Source organism: Dryobates pubescens, chromosome 4 (assembly GCF_014839835.1).
Source record: "Dryobates pubescens isolate bDryPub1 chromosome 4, bDryPub1.pri, whole genome shotgun sequence".
Taxonomy (NCBI): domain Eukaryota; kingdom Metazoa; phylum Chordata; class Aves; order Piciformes; family Picidae; genus Dryobates; species Dryobates pubescens.
In genome coordinates, this window is record NC_071615.1 from 10,189,121 (window position 1) to 10,208,404 (window position 19,284).

The 19,284-nt window shown below is 48.6% G+C and overlaps 1 protein-coding gene across 4 annotated transcripts in view; it reads right to left on the reverse strand.

Moving 5' to 3' along the window:
• The window catches only part of MGRN1 (mahogunin ring finger 1), a 59,284-nt gene that overhangs the window by 16,558 nt on the left and 23,442 nt on the right, over window positions 1–19,284 (reverse strand). For all 4 annotated transcript variants that reach the window (XM_054180482.1, XM_054180481.1, XM_054180483.1 and 1 more), the window contains exons 5-7: window positions 11,039–11,156; window positions 6,103–6,169; window positions 2,986–3,038 (exon numbers count right to left, since the gene is read on the reverse strand). In XM_054180482.1, the coding sequence (XP_054036457.1) occupies window positions 2,986–3,038; window positions 6,103–6,169; window positions 11,039–11,156 (238 nt within the window). The remainder of the gene's footprint in view (window positions 1–2,985; window positions 3,039–6,102; window positions 6,170–11,038; window positions 11,157–19,284) is intronic.

Consider the following 19,284-nt stretch of genomic DNA (forward strand, 5'->3'; position numbering starts at 1 on the left):
CAGCACCACCTGCATCTTTTAATCACCTCCAGGAATGGGGATTCAACCACCTCCCTGGGCAGCCTGTTACAATGGCTGAGAAGCCTTTCAGTGAAGAAGTTTCTTCTAACACCCAACCTAAACCTCCCCTGGTGCAACTTGAGGCCATTTTCTCTCATCCTATCACTTGTTACTAGGGAGAAGAGAGTGACCCACACCTGGCTCCAACCTCCTTCCAGTTGTGACCTCCTTTATTTGTTAACTGTAAATAACACCCAGTTAGAGAGCCATCCAAGAGAGAAGGGGACTGGCAGGAGGGTGAGGACAGGGCCTGTCCACTGCATGGAGTCAGGAACAACTCACACATGCTCCACATTGCCATTTTCAGAGCTCTGTGGCCACCTCCAGGCCTTCATTTGCTCAGTGGCAGCAGGCATGGCTAGAACACCTCTGTATACAGCCAGTGCCAGCACTTCTGTGTGCTATTTCTAATTTATGAATAGAACAGAGTAGAGTAGAGTAGAGTAGAATAGAATTAACCATTCCTCCATCATCCACAAAGGCCAACTAAACTGAAAGAAACCAACTCTCCTGCCACAGCCTAGAGAGCAGGAAAGGAGCCCAGCAGACCCTGCTGCTGCGAACAGCTGCAGACTTGCAGCTGTTTGCTGAAGGAGTTTAAAGAGGAAGGGACCACAGAGCACCAAGGGACAAAGCAGTCCCTGTTTGCCAGGCAAACACTAAGTGCCAGGTTTCTGCCTTTGGAAGAGCTGCAAGGCCAGACTAGGCATAGCATCAAGGTTACTATTCTGATCTAAAAGATGCACAGAAATAGGAAGTTACCAAGGCCTGCTGGCTTCTGAGCATGCTCTGGTCATCAGCAGCAGTGCTCATTAGCAAGGGCCTCCTCTGGATTTATGGACCTACACTTCAAAAGCTGCAATTATTCTAAGCATGGGCAGTGGATTTTAATCAAACAGGGAGTTGAAAGAACTCCACAAGCACTTTGCCCTGTGACCTTTTAATAAAAGAAAGATTTTGATCTTGCTTTAAGCATTCAGTGAAAGATGAGAAGAAGTGGCCCCACCAGACAGTATCTCCCTCTCACAGCACACACAGAACAGAAGAAGGGAAGCACTTGGTATTCTTGAGGTCATAATCCAGCCTTGATGGAATGGCCTGACCAGCTTCAGTTGGTTCCCAGTTTTGCTGCACACCTCATTCAGCTCCCTGAATATTCCAGGGCCTTCTGCCATTACCTCTGTGCATCCAGAGAACTCAAGAGACTCTGCACAGTGGGTGGAATTAACCTATAGCCCTTGAAAACCTTCCAGAGCTGGTGCAGTTCAAGCCACTTTCCAGTCTCATGAGACAAGTATTTCCAAAGCTTCACTCCTGCCCTTGTGCTGACACATTCCCAATATGTATTTTGCTGTATTTTTCTGGAAGGTGTTGGACATGGTATGCTAGACCAGATCCAAGCATGACCACAGAGGCTGGGCTTCCTGCAAGAGCACTGTTTGAATACTTGGGGAAAAGCAGCTGGACATACTCCTTTTTAATTATAACTCATACTCACATCATCACATCCAAAGCCTAATCTGAACCCAGCTACAACCAAAAAGCCATGAAGGCAACAGCCAGGGCAGTACAGGTGAGGCTTGCAGATGAGGAAGGCAAATGAGTGAAGTACTTCAAAACCAGGCTGTAATGTGCAGGAAGCTGATGGTCTCATCTATTTTTCCCCTCCCCACAAATGGCTGAACAATCACTTTGCATGGCTAAGAGGTCTCCCTCTCCATCACTTTGCCACCAAGATGACAGCTCCAAACACTACAGCCTTCCCCAAGGACCCACTGCCCACACTGTCCTCTCCCAGTTCTGCTGAATGATGACTGAGGCATTCCAGTATTTCAGATCAGCTGGAAGAGAAAGCTAGAAGAAATACCCTGCCCTAGTTCCAGGGGTGCTGCAGCTGTTTACCTCCCTTCTGAAAGATGGGAGTAGAGAACTACCTACAGACCCAGTGCTCAGGAACACTGTGCTTCTGACACAGGAAAGCTCATTTTCTTCACATACCAAGTCCAACAGAAAAGCAACCTAGTACACTTAGAGCATCTTCCAGCCACAGGGCTTCCTTTGGACTGACTGTACTTCCCATGCCCTCTGACTCAGCTTGTCACCATTCACACTATCTGCCCAGGAAGAACAGGTTAAGACCTGGCAACTTTGAACTTTGATTGAGAAAAAGAAGTCAGCCGTGTGGCAACCTGAAAGTGAGGAATTCTAACAGCACAGCACTAATGATGCTGCTCTCGATGTGCCCAGCTCTCCTCCAGCATCTCTTGCCTCATCTTAACATGTCACTACAAGTATCACTTGCCCAGGCTATGTGTCTGCAGTATTACCACAACCAGACACAACATGGTGCAGTAAGGGATCTTGGAACTGTTTTCAGGGCCCAGTTATCATGGGAAGAGGCTTTGTTATCAAGGCTTATGCACACAGTTTGGTTTAGCCTTTTGGGGTAGGCAGTAGTCAGCTACATCAAATATGCCACTGGAAAGGAGTGGACCTTCAGGTCTTCCCACAGGATGTATCCTAATTCTTTCAAAGGGCTTGGTCTTAACCTGTAAACTAAGGCCAAACAATGGTGCAACAAGGTCTGGACACAGCAGATCCGGTTCTGCAAAGAGATCTTTGCACAGCAGGAGCCATGGTCAACACCTTCCATCCTCAAAGATCACTGCCACCAAGCCCCACCCTCTCTCCACACACAGGAAACAGCAGCTACAATTAGCTGAGTGACCAGCTCGGGTACAAACGGTAATTAAAGGCTACACAGGAACTGCTGCAAGCAATTATTTGTACTACAGTAGCACCCAGGAACCCCAGTCACAGGCCAGGACTCCAAGGTACTGTTATATAAACACAAACTAATGACCCCTGGAAGTATTCATATGTACACAAAGATGGGGACAGAGAGGAGGGGAAAAAAGAACTCACCTTTTCAAAGGCAGCCAGAAGAACGTGGGCATGACCTGTCACCTCAACCACCACTGCACAAAGAGAAAGAGCAATCATAGAATGGTCCAGGCTGGAAGGGACCTCCAAAAGTCATCTAGTCCAACCTCTTCCCCAGTCAGCAGGGACTAAATCAGGTTGCCCAGAGCCCTGTTGAGCTTCACACCTTGAATATCTCCAGGGAAGGGGCCTCAACCACCCTCCCTGGGCAACCTGTTCCAGTGTTCCACCACCCTCATAGTAAAGAACTTGTTCCTAATATCTAATCTACATCTGCTTGAGGCCATTGCCCCTTGTCCTGCAGGCTTTTGTAAACAGTCTCTCTCCATCCTTCTTGCAGGCTCCCTGGAAGGCTGCTATAAGGTCTCCCCAGAGCCCTCCCTTCTCCGGGCTAAACACCCGCAGCTCCCTCAGTCTGTCCTCGTAGCAGTGGTGCTCCAACCCCCTGATCATTTTGGTGGCCCTCCTCTGGACCTGCTCCATCAGTCCTGCCTAAACCTTGAAAACAGCACGAGTATAAAACTACCTCGAGCTGAATTTGAGTCCATTCACAATGCCTAAAGTGGCAGCAGTTCTATTTTCATCTCCTTGTGCAATTTAAACCTTTCACTACATCGTCCTCAGGTTGGCTCATCACACACTCCTGCAGGGCAAGAAGCACACACTGCTGGGCTCTGTGGTGGACCCTACACAGACATGCCTTCACTACCATGGCTGCTTCAAACTATCCCACTTTGTTCTCAGAGGTTGGGAAGGGAAAATAAAACAAAGTGTTCAGAGGGCTTCTGCTTCTCCCCGCCAAAACTCCTGGGTTTAATTACCTGAGTTTATCACAGAGATTAATAAATCCATCTGGTTTAACAGCAACTGGCAGCACTTCCAACCCTCCCACAGGCTTTCTGTACCTCTCCCTGAGAGTAAGCTTGCTGGCAGGAATGGGAAAGGGCTAACAGTGCAAGCTGACATTCTTCAAGGCATGCAAACATCTCCTGGCAGAATTCAGTCCAAACCAACATCTCACTGACTGCTAGTTTCATTTGCCCTTTCCTTTGATTGAACACCAGCAGTTACAGGCCAGCTGTAATTTTCCAGGGGCTCCCAACACACCAGGCCAGCTCCTTCCAGTCCCACCAGCTAAAAAAGCACCCAAACACACCACTTCTTCCTCAAATTTTGCTGAAGTGTCACATAGGCTTGTGCTGGTGTTCTTGCCAGGGGAGGATTTAAAAGCAGTTGCCTTTCCAGATTAGTAAAATAGATGACAGCACACTATGGGCTTAGACAGGGCATGGCATGTACATCAATGTATGCTTCCCATGCTGCCTCCTGTTCTATTTTTGGTCATTCTAGGCATGCCCAACATCAGGAAGTACAAACACTTTGCCAAAAGCTCCGTAAGCAGAGGAAGGTGCTTTATGGTCAAGAAGTAGACATGTAAGTCAATCTTACTAACAGTGCCTGAAATCACTAAAAATAGATGCACTTTAGAAGTAATTTCCTTCATCTTGCACTGTGCTTGGTTAGTCAGACTTTCAATTGGTTCACTCAGCTCTGTTTCAGTTCTGCTCAGAGGGCTGTAAAATAATGCACTGAGTTTCTGGGCACTTTAGAATAGAATAAACCAGGTTAGAAGAGACCTTCAAGATCATCGAGTCCAACCCGTCATCCAACACCACCTAAGCAATTAAACCATGGCACCAAGCACCCTATCAAGTCTCTTCCTGAAGACCTCCAATGATGGTGACTCCACCACCTCCCTGGGCAGCTCATTCCAATGGGCAATCACTCTCTCTGTGTTGAACTTCTTCCTAACCTCCAGCCTAAACCTCCCCTGGTGCAGCTTGAGACTGTGTCCTCTTCTTCTGGTGCTGGTTGCCTGGGAGAAGAGACCAACCCCCTTCTGGCTACAACCACCTTTCAGGTAGTTGTAGAGAGCAATAAGGTCTGCCCTGAGCCTCCTCTTCTGCAGGCTAAGCAACCCCAGCTCCCTCAGTCTCTCCTCATAGGGCTTGTGTTCCAAACCCCTCCCCAGCTTTGTTACCCTTCTCTGGACCTGTTCCAGCAAGTCAACCTCCTTCCTAAACTGAGGGGCCCAGAACTGGACACAGTACTCAAGGTGAGGCCTAACCAGTGCAGTGTACAGGGGCAGAATGACCTCCCTGCTCCTGCTGGCCATATCCTTTCAGATCTACAACAGAAGAAACTGAACAGGTGACTGCACTAAACCATGCAATTAAAGGATTATTTTTCCCCTTCTAATTACTCTTAAATTTTGTACAAAAGCAGTAAAATGTTGGCCCTGCTGACCACAACAGCCCCCAGTTTTAGAGGAAATGTCACTCCCTTGAGGCCTTTCCATTGCTGACACTCAGAATGAGTGCAAACACACGTTGCCCAAAAGCACACACACCCCCCCTGAGGACAATACTGTGCAAGGTGAGTGACAAAGCAAACATGCCTTGGATTTCCCTCTTCCAAATGCCACAGGCTGTAAAAATAATCAATATTGTTTCTCATCAAAGAGAAGTAACTATTTAGCAGCCTTCAGAAAAGGCAGGAGAACATGACACTGCTGAATGAACCTGTGTTTGGTTAACAGCAGCCTGAGTGTCTCAAAGCCATTTCTTCTTCTCTGACCATCCCTAGGAGAAGGTCCACTCCACACTTAGCTGTAGCTTTTGTGAAGACAACTTAGCCCTCCAAGAAGGGGAGAGACCAACTGCCCCCTTACTTCACACATTTCAAATGCAAAAACCAAAGAGAGAAGAATTTTGTTCCAGTTTGTGCCTGGCACTGGTAGCAGAGCCAGGAGTTCTCCTCAACACTATTCCAGCACTAAATACCTGGCCATTTGTCCTGCTAAAAATGGAGGCTGTTTTTAAAAGGATGTTTTCATGTAGGAGCCTGTGGGCAGCTGGGCCCTTTCCACACACAGAAGCTGAGGTGAACTCATGAAGCATTTTTATTTTGGGAAGACTCCCCAGGCCCTTCCCACAAGTAAAATGTTTTCATCATTGCAAAAGGAGGCTTGCCCTGAAGCAGCCAAACAAACTCAGAGAGGGATAAAGGAAAACCAAGGGAGCAGAGCACCATTCTTACCATCCCCTTCATCCACCACTGCTCGGATGACCACAGGGAACACTCCACGGTCCAAGTCAAAGTTCAGCTGAGGGAAAGAAATGAGATGAGGTTAGGCAGTTCACACCAGCCTTGCCTGGAGACAACACTCCAGATAGTGTTAACAGCAGAGCAATGAAGGTCCTTCTGACAGGCCTCCAGTCCCTTGTCTGAAAATGACACAACAGAGCAGGGGGATTGAAAATTGAGGCACCAACTTTCAAAGGGAGTCAACCAGAATAACTACAACATGGAGAAGGAGACGGAGACGGAGAAGGAGAAGGAGATGAGGTTGGAAGAGACCTTCAAGATCATTGTGTCCACCCATCATCCAACACCATCTAATCAACTAAACCATGCAACCAAGCACCCTATCAAGTCTCCTCCTAAACACCTCCAATGCTAAACCATGCAACCAAGCACCCTATCAAGTCTCCTCCTAAACAGCTCCAATGATGGCGACTCCACCACCTCCCCGGGCAGCACGGCACTGAACACCAGCTATGGCCAGCAAAGCAAAGCATCTCCCTTTGCATTTCTCACTAATCCATAGATCCTAAAGTCTCCTGAGTGATTTGCAGCAGGAAAAGTCTCTCCAAATACATCTAGTGCCATAGTTTTGGTTGTATATGATAGGATACACTACTTATAGCACAGCAGTAGGCATCATGCTCCCTACATCACCAAAGGAAACCAAAGTGACTCTTCAACGGAGCTCTGGAAGATGGAGAAAAATCTGTAAGCTCACACAACACTCTAAGGAAACACCAGACTGATTCCCATCTGTTGGCATGTTATGAAATTCAGGTCCTTGACCTTCTAATTGGTGAGAGTGAAAATGTAAGATCTTGCTTGAGTGCAAGGAAAACAGACTCGATTTCTTCCTTCACCCTGCACTTCATTCCAGCACTTCAAAAGCTCCATCATCCTCTTACAAACACAAGAAAAATGCAACCTTACAAACACTGCCCCGTGCCAGGAACGGAACTGGCTCAGAGACTGGATTTCTGGTGGGTTCTGTTAATTACTGATGGGGACTTTTGTCTTATCTCTTGCCAAGAGAGAAAGAGATGTCATTTCACCATGCTGCTCCAGGTGGTCTGTTTGCAGTTTACTGCTGAAAACTGAAACCTGTTTCAAAGCACTGCAGCACACTTTGGAGCTTCCTTCAGTTCCCTGCAGCCCCAAAATCATTTGCAGCAGCATCTTTTCCAGCCAGTCCCTCAAAAGATAAACTATCAAGATAGCCATCAGCACACACAGCAACCCAAAACCCCCAGGATGGAGGGAAGGTGGTTCTCACTGTGAGCCTTAACATAGCTGAAAATGGTTCCTCCTCAAATAAATTACAACTTAAATGTTAGAATCCTAGACCAGTTTGGATTGGAAGGGACCTTAAAGATAACTGAGGGAGTTGGGGCTATTTAGTCTGGGGAAGAGAAGGCACCGAGGAGACCTAATTGTGGCCTTCCAGTATCTGAAGGGGGCTACAAGAAAGCTGGGGAGGGGCTTTTGAGGCTGTCAGGGAGTGATAGACTAGGGGGAATATGAAAAAAACTAGAAATGGGTAGATTCAGACTGGATGTTAGGAAGAAGTTCTTCCCCATGAGGGTAGTGAGACACTGGAACAGGTTGCCCAGGGAGCTGGTAGAAGCCCCATCCCTGGAGGTTTTGAAGGCCAGACTGGATGTGGCTCTGGGCAATCTGATCTAATGTGAAGGGTCCCTGCCCATGGCAGGGGGGTTGGAACTAGGTGATCCTTAAGGTCCCTTCCAACCCTAACAAGTCTATGATTCTGTGAGTCTGTGATAATCCAGTTCCAATCCTGCTGCCATGGGCAAGGGCACCTTCCACTAGACCAGGTTGTTCAAAGCCTCATCCAACCTGACCTTGATGCTCACTCTGAAATCCCTGATGTTTGTACAGCAGGAGATGAGACACCTGGTCAGCCACCAGCCAGCTGTGCTGTTGCCCATGAGCCACACAGCTGTGGCTCTGCCAAGTGTTGCAGGCATAAATTTCGGGCTGCAAATCCAAGTGCTGGGTGCTGCACTTTGGCCACAGCAACCCCATGCAGAGCTACAGGCTGGGGTTGGAGTGGCTGAGAGCTCCCAAACAGAGAGGGACCTGGGGGTGCTGATTGACAGCCACCTAAACATGAGCCAGCAGTGTGCCCAGGTGGCCAAGAAGGCCAATGGCATCCTGGCCTGCATTAGGAATAGTGTGGCCAGCAGGAGCAGGGAAGTCATTGTGCCCCTGTACTCAGCACTGGTTAGGCCACACCTTGAGTCCTGTGGCCAGTTCTGGGCCCCTCAGTTTAGGAAGGACATCGAGACACTTGAACGTGTCCAGAGAAGGGCAACAAGGCTGGGGAGAGGCCTTGAAAGGGGCCTACAGCTAAGATGGGGAGGGACTCTTTACAAGGGCTTGCAGCTATAGGACAAGAGGGAATGGAGCAAAGCTAGAAGAAGGGAGATTTAGGCTGGAGATTAGGAAGAAATGCTTTGCAGTGAGGGTAGTCAGACACTAGAACAGATTGCCCAGGGAGGCTGTGGATGCTTCCTCTCTGGAGGTGTTCAAGGCCAGGCTGGGTGAGGCCTTGAGCAACCTGGGCTAGTGGGAGGCATCCCTGAGCGTAGCTGGGGGTTGGAACTGGATGACCTTTAAGGTTCCTTCCAACCCAAACCATCCTATGATTCTATCTCAAAATGCCTCTTTAAGGGTACATTCCACATTCATTTTATGGATCTGGAAACAGCTGTCCCAACACAAGCCATCCACTGTAACGTGCCAACAAACCAGCACATTACAAAGACAAAGGAAACTTTCATGAAGCTTTCCACATAACAACCTGCCACAACATTCTTTTCCTTTCTGCTGGCCAGCCAAGAACCACATCATATGTGACTGTTATGCTGAGCATAAACATGAAGTTAATTAGGGGTTATTGGACAACCTCAATAACAAAGCTGGGCAGCAGTCTGAGGCAAGCAAGGGTACACAGCTGAGTGATAACACTCTGCTAGCTGTCCCAGACAATCACAGAAATGGTTTGGTTGGAAAAGACCTCTAAGATCATTGAGTCCAACCATCAACCTAAGAACACTGTGGTCATTTAAACCATGTCCTGAAGTGTGATGTCCACATGTTTCTTGAACACCTCATAGGAATGTGGTGCTTCATTTTGGTGGTCAGTTAAGATTTAGCAACATACTTTTGGCTGGATTTGAGAGGACAAGGACGGATGCGTACACAGAGCTGAAACAGAAGAGGAGACTTCCCAACCACAGTGCATGTTCCACTTTCTCTCCACAGCCAGAGCTCCCAGCAACATCAATGACAACAGAGGATGTATCAGAATCAAGCAAAGGGAGCCAGAAGATCATTTTTCCACAGCACCTCTCCTTTTAAGCTGTGGAAGGAACATGACTTTCGCTCTCAAGCTGAAACCTTGCTGGCAGGAACAAAAGTGAAAATTAAGCTTCTCAATTCTTGAAGAAGAAAGCAATCTGAGCTCCTACTTTCCAGCTCTCTCTGATGACAGAAGGGACTGAAAAGCAGCTCTTCCAGGCTTTTGTAGGCTGAACTTGTGAAATCATATACTGGCAGAGAAGCCAAGACATCAGGAGATCAGACTGCAGGCTCTTGGTAACCACCAAGGCATTTGTTAAGGCACGAGACTGATTATGACAGTAACTTCAAGACAATAGCTATTCAATCTTTTCAACATATATGAGAGACTACTTTTCTTCCTCTCTTTTTTTCTTTCCCCCCCCTCCCTTTTTTTGTTCTCTCCTTTGTTTCTTTTAGTTTTTAATAAAAGGCAGAGTTATCTGCCAGGGTTCACATACACTACACTCTCAGACAGGTTTTGGTGAGGAAATGAGCACTGAGATGAGTGCACAGGAGCAAATATATTAGCAGTAGTTACAGAGCAACTCCTGTGCATCAGAAATCTCTTATGGCAATTCTGCACAGAGCAGAGGAAAGACCAAGGACTCCTTGCCCTGCATCACATGCAGGAGAGGCCCTTGGGCCACAGCTCAGAGGCTTAAGAAGCAGAGAGCTACTGCCTGGGTTGGAATTTTCAAAGATACCACAATCAATAGGACTCTACAGTTCTTGTTGTGTAGGAAAAGCCACAGAGCTTAATTAAAACCAAGCCTTTGTCTGGTTGCAGTTATGAGTTACACTGAAAAAAGGCAGGCATCCCCTTATTCAGCATTAATGCACCAGTGTGAATCTGCCCCAGAAAGGAGAGTATCCTCCCACAACACTGTGCTGCTACAGTTAATAATGCAGGATGTGGCCCTTAAACAGGACTCTTCTAGAGCAGTGGTCTCCAAACTATTTTGGCTGTTCATCCCATCAGTAAACAATCTTGAGCACATAGGTACAGTTATTGTTCATAAGATACTGTTTATAAGTACTGCTGAAGTTCTTCCCACCTCCCAGTGAATTGTCTTGCATGTACCTCAATGTTGGAAACCACTCTTCCAGAGGACCAGCCAAAAACTCAAGCACAAGACACACAACAAAACATCCAAACAAAAAGATTGAGAGACTTTTGTTTCCACTAGCTCTTTGGGAGGCTGAGGAGTGGCAGGCTCCTCCAGGAAGAGCTCCAGTGCCAATCTCTGCATCCTCCCTCCTACACCAGATGTTGGGATGCCAGCTGAGCAGAGATACCAACAGTTGCCTCTCTGGGTTTCTTCTCTGTTTGCCTGATCTACCTGCCAAGTTCCCAGACAGCATTCATACCTGCTCCTCCCAAGGCCCCATTCATCTCATACCCACAAAACATGCCATGGCAGCTGGGAGAGGCTGCCTTCCAACCATCATCTCATGGCACTAAATGGGAGTCCAGTGCTTCTGGGACCACAGGGTTATGGAAAGGGGACACTGAGGAGACACTTACCTCATCATCCTTCCAGTCTGAGAAATCAATCTTGAAGGAAGGCAGGGAGAACTGCTGGCTTACCCCTCTCTTGTAATGAACTGTCTCCGACTGCAGAGAGGGATTCTTTGTGCTGTACCTGAAGAAAGAGAGGAAAAGAAAACTTGCTGTGACAAATGATGGCTCTCTGCTAGGCTCTTGTTCATTCACACCCATTGACCCTTCAGGAACCACAAGTGGCAGCTCTAAGTTGGCAGGGGCTGTCAGCCATTCAGAGGGGATACAAAAAGGGAAGGGAAAGGTCAAAGCAAAAAGGTGAGCGCAGGGAAGGGAAAGCAGTGCAGACAGGCAAGGTCTGATTGGATCCATACTGACCTGCCTGGAAACACTGGGTGTCAGAGGAGTACAGTGGGGTGCATCAGCCTGGCAAAGACCAGCTCACTAAATCCAGGGCCTAGGCAATGCTTTCAGCCTGGCAGACAGTTTTATTTTCTGCAGTAAACCCAGGGAGAATGAGCAATGATCTAACAGTGGCCACACAGAACCCAACACACCACTGAAAGCTCTCCTATGCCTCCCCAGGACAGCTCTGCAGTAAGGAACACTGCTTGGCTCACCATCATCCTGCTAAGCAAGAGTCATTCCAATTCACCTCTCTGTTCTTTATGTGCTTCCCCAGAGATGTTGCAGGAACATCCCAACACCACTGCAGAGACACCACCCGCTCCTCCATGCCAGCCTCCTTCTTCCACCGTTCGAGGCCCAGCACTTGAAACGCCAGCACTGCCATGCTGGGATGAACATCTCTGGCATGGGACCATAGATACCATCCACCATCTTCTGCACCCAAAGCCCACACATTATCTGCCCACTGACTGTCACTATGGATGGTGTGAGTCACAGTGAGCTTCAGTGGCAAAGCAGGATTGAGGAGTTTTTGCCCCTTTCTGGAGAGTGATATCTGAGCTGGAGGTACACAACCTCTTGCAGTGCCAACACTGGCACAGAAGGGAGAGAAGGCAGGGTGGGAACATCTGAAGCTGTTTTTACTCCCAAAGCTTTTGTTGTTGAGCTACTAACTGTGTGTTCAGAGCATGCTAACAAACTAGAGAGAAAGTAAGAGATCCCTTGCCCTAGAGGCTTATACTGCAGAAACACCAACCTCCCCTGGCACAGTGATGAGACAGGTCTAGCTCCAGCCCTGCAAGAAAGACTTTAACAGCTGGTCACAGTAATGGGATGTTCTCTCTTGTGCCACTAACCATCACCTCTTAAGTGGAGCTTCACATGGTGAGCAAAGCACTGGCCTCCAGCCACTGCACAATGAACAGCTACAAGCTTGAAGACTTGTTGAAACTTGATTGCCACAGCTCTTGATCAACCAGCCAGCCTGGGGACAGGCTCCAGGGACAGATGTCACATTAGCACCAGGAGTTCTAGGCTGAGGTCTTCCTTCATTCAGCTTGGGATATCACATAGGGTCCCCTGACAAGCAGCTCCTCAGATTTTGCTGATTGTGTCTCCCAAAGAATAACCTGAGTAGCAGTACTGCCAGCCCTGAGGAGACCCCACCAGAGGACATGGAGGCATTTGATGTGGCTGATTCATTCAGAGTCCTGTCAAGCAGAGCAGTTAACAGAGGGCACAGAGGCAGAGATAGAGGATCCTTGCTCCAAAAAACCCACAAAAACCCATGGGATTCTGTACTTCTGAGGACATTCAGCTGCTCTGAAGCACAGACACAACTTACAGATCACTAGGGACATAAGCAAAGGTTGGAAAGCTCCAAGTTCCTTCAGCCTAACTATACCTTGTGAAGGAGCAGAGCACAGCGGAAGGGGACGGAAGCACAAAGGGTTTCTGCACACAAGGTAATGTCTTCTGGTCTCCACAAGCAAGAGGGTCAGGCAGCTCACTTCCAGAGAGAGGGAAGTCAAAAACCGTGGGAAACCCCCCTGGGGCTGAGTCAACCAGGAACTGCAGAACTGAACATCACACCAGAGATGTGAAGACTGGGCTGGATGATGGCAGAGGTGATTAGAGGGGACATGCCTGAACCTTCAAACTTGGCTTTAAGTTATGCTGTGGAAACTTTACACTCAAATTCTGCAGCTCTGGCAGGTACCTGCTGCCTGAGTGCAGGAGCCCACAGAGACAGCAGGCTGCCCTCCAGGGCCAGACCCAGCCAGCACTCTAACACAGAGCCAGAAAACACCATCATTAGGATGCATTTTGCAGCCAAGGGTGTAAGGACCTGGATACCAGAAGATGATGAGAAATTCTTAATTCCTCCCAAACCCAAGGAGGAAAAGCCAGGCTCCCTACTGCTGCTGCTTTTCTCTGCACCCTCTGAGGAACCAGAAGGCCTATCAAGTGTCACAAGAGCCATGTTCAAGTCTGGAAGGCCATGACGAAGACCAAGCAGACCACACACACTCTGCTCTTCCTGCCAAGCCAGGTGCATTGTGTTATTTATGACAACACCTCACCCTCAAAGACCATTCTGTACTGTGCTGAAATTGTGCTGCTTCACTAGAAGGTCCCCCTCCATCCTTTGCATTTAAAGCATGGTGTGGGAAGAGATCAGAATGACAGGTCTTTTATGTGTGAATTACAGGGCGAGCAATTGAGTGAAGCTTTATTTACTGAGTTGTCAAGCACAATGAATAGAGCAAGCCTGTATCTAGCTCCTTTTGTGGTGCTCTTAAAGCTTCCCAGCTCTGCAGAAAGGCACAATTCTCCCTCTACAGCTGGGAAAGCAGGGGATGGAAGAGTGACTTATCCAAGGTGACAGCAAGTTGGGAACCTATTAGAAATAAAGTGCAGAGAGTGGAAGGTCAGAGACTGCTTGGATGACATGCACCACAGCAGCACTGGGGAAGGGGTGTAAACATGCTGATGATGAGTGCCAGGAAGGCTGGAGGACCTGCACTTACAGCACCAGAAGCCCAAACCAGTCTACAACAGGGAAACAAGTAATGCTGTTCCAAGGAGGACAGTCTTGCTGCTCTCACCGCCCCTGAGAAAAGAAATAAACCAGGTACAAAGATTTTCTGAGATGAAGAGCACAACAGAGGGAGGCTTCTTCAAGTGAGCTTTATGCCTCAGGCTGTGTGACCCTGATTGCTCTCATTGCAAACTGCCTCTAAGACTTGGATCTGAACATCCTGACAACACTGGAGACCTCCAGTCAGCAGCCAGTGCTGAGGTTGCAGAGCACCAGCAGGGCAGAGCCTGGTGAATTCCCTTGGCAAGTGCTGGTGACCCCAGATTGTCACAGAGATCAATCATCTTCCTAAGGTGAGGCACAGGATCCACTGCACATGTACAGGCTCCTTGTGTTGCTCAGGACAACCTGGCAAGCACCCTGCATATTAGTGCCTAAGCAATTTCAGCCCAAGCCCAGCCCTTTTGGTTGGCATCTGCTGCATTCGTTAAGTCTTCCATTCCCTGCCTGTGGTGCTGTGGGCTTACAGCAACAGTACTGGAGAAGCTCTGCGGAGCTGTGCTACAGAAAAAGAGAGTGTGCTCTAATAAAGGGTAGCAGAGAAGCAACATGCTGCCTCACCCCACATAAAGGCTGAAATCTGAATGTTTGAGCTGTTATTCCTCACTTTGCACCATGAGAGGTCTCCATCCACATGGGAAGTCTAAGAAAACTACTTGAGAACACTGGCAGCTCAGGACAATGGAGAAGTGGGGTCTCTCCTACTAGGTCAAGACCAGAAAGAAATCTCCAGTCACATTTTTAAACCTGTCTGTTTGCTCAGGTACCCCTGACAGGATGAGACTCACCAGCAACAGAGGGCACCACACTGCAGCAGCCTGAGCTCTGTCCTAAGGGTTCATGCAGCCTGCCTCCTGCTGTAAGCTCTTTGACACACCTTTGCTTATACTCCATGCTGACTCCTTCCTCCCCTGTGTCGAGCATTTCCACCCCACAAAACCAGCTGTGCATGAGAGAACTGGCAGGTGAGAAGCTCCAGGACTGCATCATGGTGATTTGAGAGAAGAGGAAGCAAACTAAAATTATTGCCCAGTTCTACTCCTCCACCATCAGCTGAGAAGCACTCGCTGCCCACCCAGAGAAACTCAGCCTGTGGCTCATCCTGTACACAGTCCAGACTCGCTACTGGGCACCTGGAGACCTTAAGAAGCTCCCAAGCCACCTAGCATTCAGGAACCCCTGGCTAAGCACAGTCAAATTGTTGTTGTTACATGCTCAGCAGAGATGCAATACAAATGTGCTCCTCCCTGATTAGCACCTGGGTAAGCTCTCAGCAGAGCACCATTCCAGCTCCTGCAGACTTCTTCAATGCTGTGTTCCTTACTCACATCTCCACCCAGCACTGGGGCTGCTTTGGGCAGTCAAAGACAGTTCCTGTTACCAGAAACACAGGGACTCCTGACTGAGAAGCACCAAGCAGGGATCCTAGCCAGCTTGCCTCAGCATTGTGCCAAGCACCATCCAGACCTCACTGCTCAGAGCAAAGCAGGATGCAGGTAGCAGTGCTGCCCCAAGGCACCGGTTTTGACTACTAAGGGCTAAGAGACAAACTGTGCTTGGAACAGCTTGTGGACAAAAGAAGAGTCCTCTTTCTTGAGTGGCAGCTACCCATGCACACTGCATGGCAGTTTGCAGTGACCCAAGGAGAAGGCAGAGTTACAAGAGATCTTTAGAGGGTACTCAGGAATTGATTCTTCCACTGCCGCAGACTGTGAATGCCTGGCAAGCTCCAGGTCCTCTTACAAGTGAGGAGGAGGGAGCCAGTCACAGAACCAGAATGGTTTGGGTTGGAAGGGACCTTAAAGATCATCAAGTTCTAACCATCCTGCCATGGGCAGGGACACCTTCCACTAGACCAGGTTGCTCAAAGCCTCATCCAACCTGGCCTTGAACACTTCCAGGGAGTGGGGCATCCACAACCTCTCTGGGCAACCTGTTCCAGTGTCTCACCGCCCCCACTCCAGTCTAAATCTCCCCTCTTCCAGCTCAAAGCCATTCACCCCTTCAGTCCCATCACTGAAAGCCCTTGTAAAAAGTCCCTCCCCAGCTTTCTTGAATTTTTCATGTTCTTGTTCTGCTGGTGTTTAAAGGGGCCAGGACTTGATGTGGAGCAAGCACATTGGCCACCTCTCTCATCCACATACTCACTCCCCTTTCATTTTGGGACAGATCAAACAGCTTTTGAGGATGAGGGAAGCTGAACAAGTGTCTCCACTCAAAGTCTTTTTTTTTTTTTAATAAAAGAAACATCACCAAAATATTCACAGAACATTCACAGAATCACCAAGGCTGGAAGGGACCTCAAAGATCATCAAGTCCAACCTGTCACCACAGACCTCATGGCTAAACCATGGCATCAAGTGCCACTGAGGAGCTGGAGCAGGTCCAGAGAAGAAGGTCAAAGCCCTGGGTGTCAGTCACAGTTAGGCATGACTCAGCCCTGAGACTCCCAGAGTTTGGAGGATGTCTGAGTGCTAACCTGGTGCATTGCAGCCCTACCAGGGCTCCTCCAGGAGAAAACAAATATCTTACCATGCAGATGAAACCCTGCTGCCCATATCCCGCTCCAGCACCTGCAGAGTCTGCCTTCAGCTGCTGACTTTACTGGTGAGAGCATCACACTCACAACTCTGACCAGGCTTCAAAGCTGGCAGCTTACACACCAGCTACACAGAGAGGCACAAAGGCCAGAGCTCTCATTAAAGACAGAGGGTTTGTCTGCTTGCTGCAATCTAGAGAATTCAGCTCTCCAGCCTATGAACTCTGCACACTACAGCATTCCCTTGGGGGACTGGTGTCTGCCTGGATCAAAGCAGGCTTTGGCTGGCAAGGCTTGTGCCTAGCAAAGACCAGCACTTGCCCCTGATTTCTTCACACAGAAGAAATCTCTCTGCACAAAGAGTTCCTATTAATCACCACAGCTCACAGCCAGAAGCAGCCAGAGCACCTTTCAGAGGCCCTGAATAGACAGAGGCTATTAAATAACCAAAGGAATATCTGAGTGCCTCTGGCTCTGCTACGCAAGCTGGAGTGAGAACAGCCATGTGCTGAGCTGCTCCTTCCAGCTGGGTTTCATTTTGTGAACCAACTCTCCCCCAGCTTCCACAGGCAGCCAGAACAGATCCTCGCCGCAGTGTCACGTCTGCCTGCCAGGAGTGGAGCAGGCATTGCACAACTCACCAGGAAATGAGATGGGGGAAAAAAAGAGAAATATATATATATATATAAATACATATATCCACTACACCCACGTGTGCTTCAGCAACACAAACAGCACAGCCCTGGGAAAGGGCAAAGGCTGCAGAGCTGGACTGACCTATTTTTGTGGCGTTTTCTCTTTGTAAGAAGAAAAAAGAGTTCAGCAACATCACTAGGGTAGAGAAGAGAATCTTTTCTGTCCAAAGAAGATTCATAGAATGGTTTGGGTTGGAAGGAACCTTAAAGATCATCTAATTGCCACCCCTGACATGGGCAGGGACACCTCCCACTAGACCAGATTGCTCAAGGCCTCATCCAGTCTGGCCTTGAACACTTCCAGGGAGGGGGTATCCACAACCTCCCTGGGCAGCCTGTTTCAGTGTCTCACCACCCTCACTGTAAAGAATTTCTTCCTAATCTCCAGTCTAAATCTCCCCTTTTCCAGCTCAAAGCCATTCACCCCTTGTCTTCCAACCTGGTCTATTCTATTCCATTCTATTCCATTCCATTCTATTCCATTCTATCACTGAAAGCCCTTGTAAAAAGCCCCTCCCCTTGAACACCTCCAGGGAAGGAACATCCACAACGAATGGGTTGCAAAACTCAAACCTCTCATATTTAACATCAGCTCCTGTTCTGCCTGGTTTGTTCGTGTCTTTAGAGTTGGCTGTTTTAAGTGCTTCCAGCTCCAGGGCTGGTTTGACTCCTTACCCTGAGGAAACAACTGCTGCTGTCATGTTTTAACTACACAATCCTTCCTGCCAGTCAGCAGGATAGCTACAGCTGGAAAAGTCCCGGGGGCCCTCCCAGCAACGGAGCACGTCAAGGCTTTTGCCTGAAAAGGAAAGGATGCATTCACAGAGCACACATAAAAAGAGAATATGAACATCTCTACAGCCTGTTCCAAAAAACATAGCTGTCTCCTAAATCAAAGACATCTAAGGGTATGAATACCTGAACCGGTTCCTGCAGGAGAAAGCAGGCTATGAACTGGGAGTCCTTCAGCTATTCACTGCATCACAGAAACACAGAAGTGCTTTGACTGGAAAAGACCTCTAAGATCACTGAGTCCAACCACTGACCTAAAACTACCATGGCCATTAAACCATGTGCCAGCGTGGACTTTCCAGGGACTTTGACCCCACCACCTCCCTGGGCAGCCTGTCTCAGTGCCTGACCACTCTTGCAGCAAAGAAATTTTTCCTAATCTCCAACCAAAACCTCCCCCAGCAGAGTTTGAGGCCATTTCCTCTTGTCCTATCACCTGTTTCTACACTTTCACTGCACATTGTCTCTTGTCCTCTCACCTGTCACTGCATCTGCACTAGCACAAGGAAGGGCTGGGTACCATCCCCAGGGCATTGGGGCTGCAGAGGTGATGAAACCTCTGCTGCCCCATGAAGCACACATTTGCCTTCTCCAGACTTTTACTGGTCAGCTGCAGTCCCACAGAGGTGATAGTGCAGCTCCCCATGAAACTCAGAGTTCAACAGTTCAGGACAAGAGGCAGGCAGCAGTTGGGAGATACATGTTCCCAAGATCTTGGCTGGGAAATGGTATGGCTGAGCACATCTTCCAGCAGGATTACCTGGGAAAGTCTGTTGAATGCTTCTCTGAGACAGGTTAGGACAGGCAGCACATACTGATAAAGCCACTGGCTTTTAAACAGGGCCCAAACAGCTCCAGGAGGAAGCTTCCTGGCTTGCACAGAGCAAGGTTTGCTGATGGAGATCAGCTAATCCTGAAGGCAGGCCCATGACACACCAAGCACTGTGGCTCTCAGGTGAGCAAGAGGCTCCATGACAAGCTATGCCTCTGGTCACAGCCAGCCACCCACTCACCCACCCTCCTTCCTCTCACCCCAAACTGTATGAACACAACCACCTTCCTAGCAGGAGCTTCACAGGAGCAGAAGCACTGATACCATCAGGATCAGTGGCTGTGTCAGCAGAGAAGCCAGAATAACTTGTTCAGCACTTCTAGGGAGCCATGCTGCAGGCTGAGGACCAGGAGAAAATTTCTGCCTTTGACAAGGGTCCAGAAAGTTTCTCCCATTTTAGGA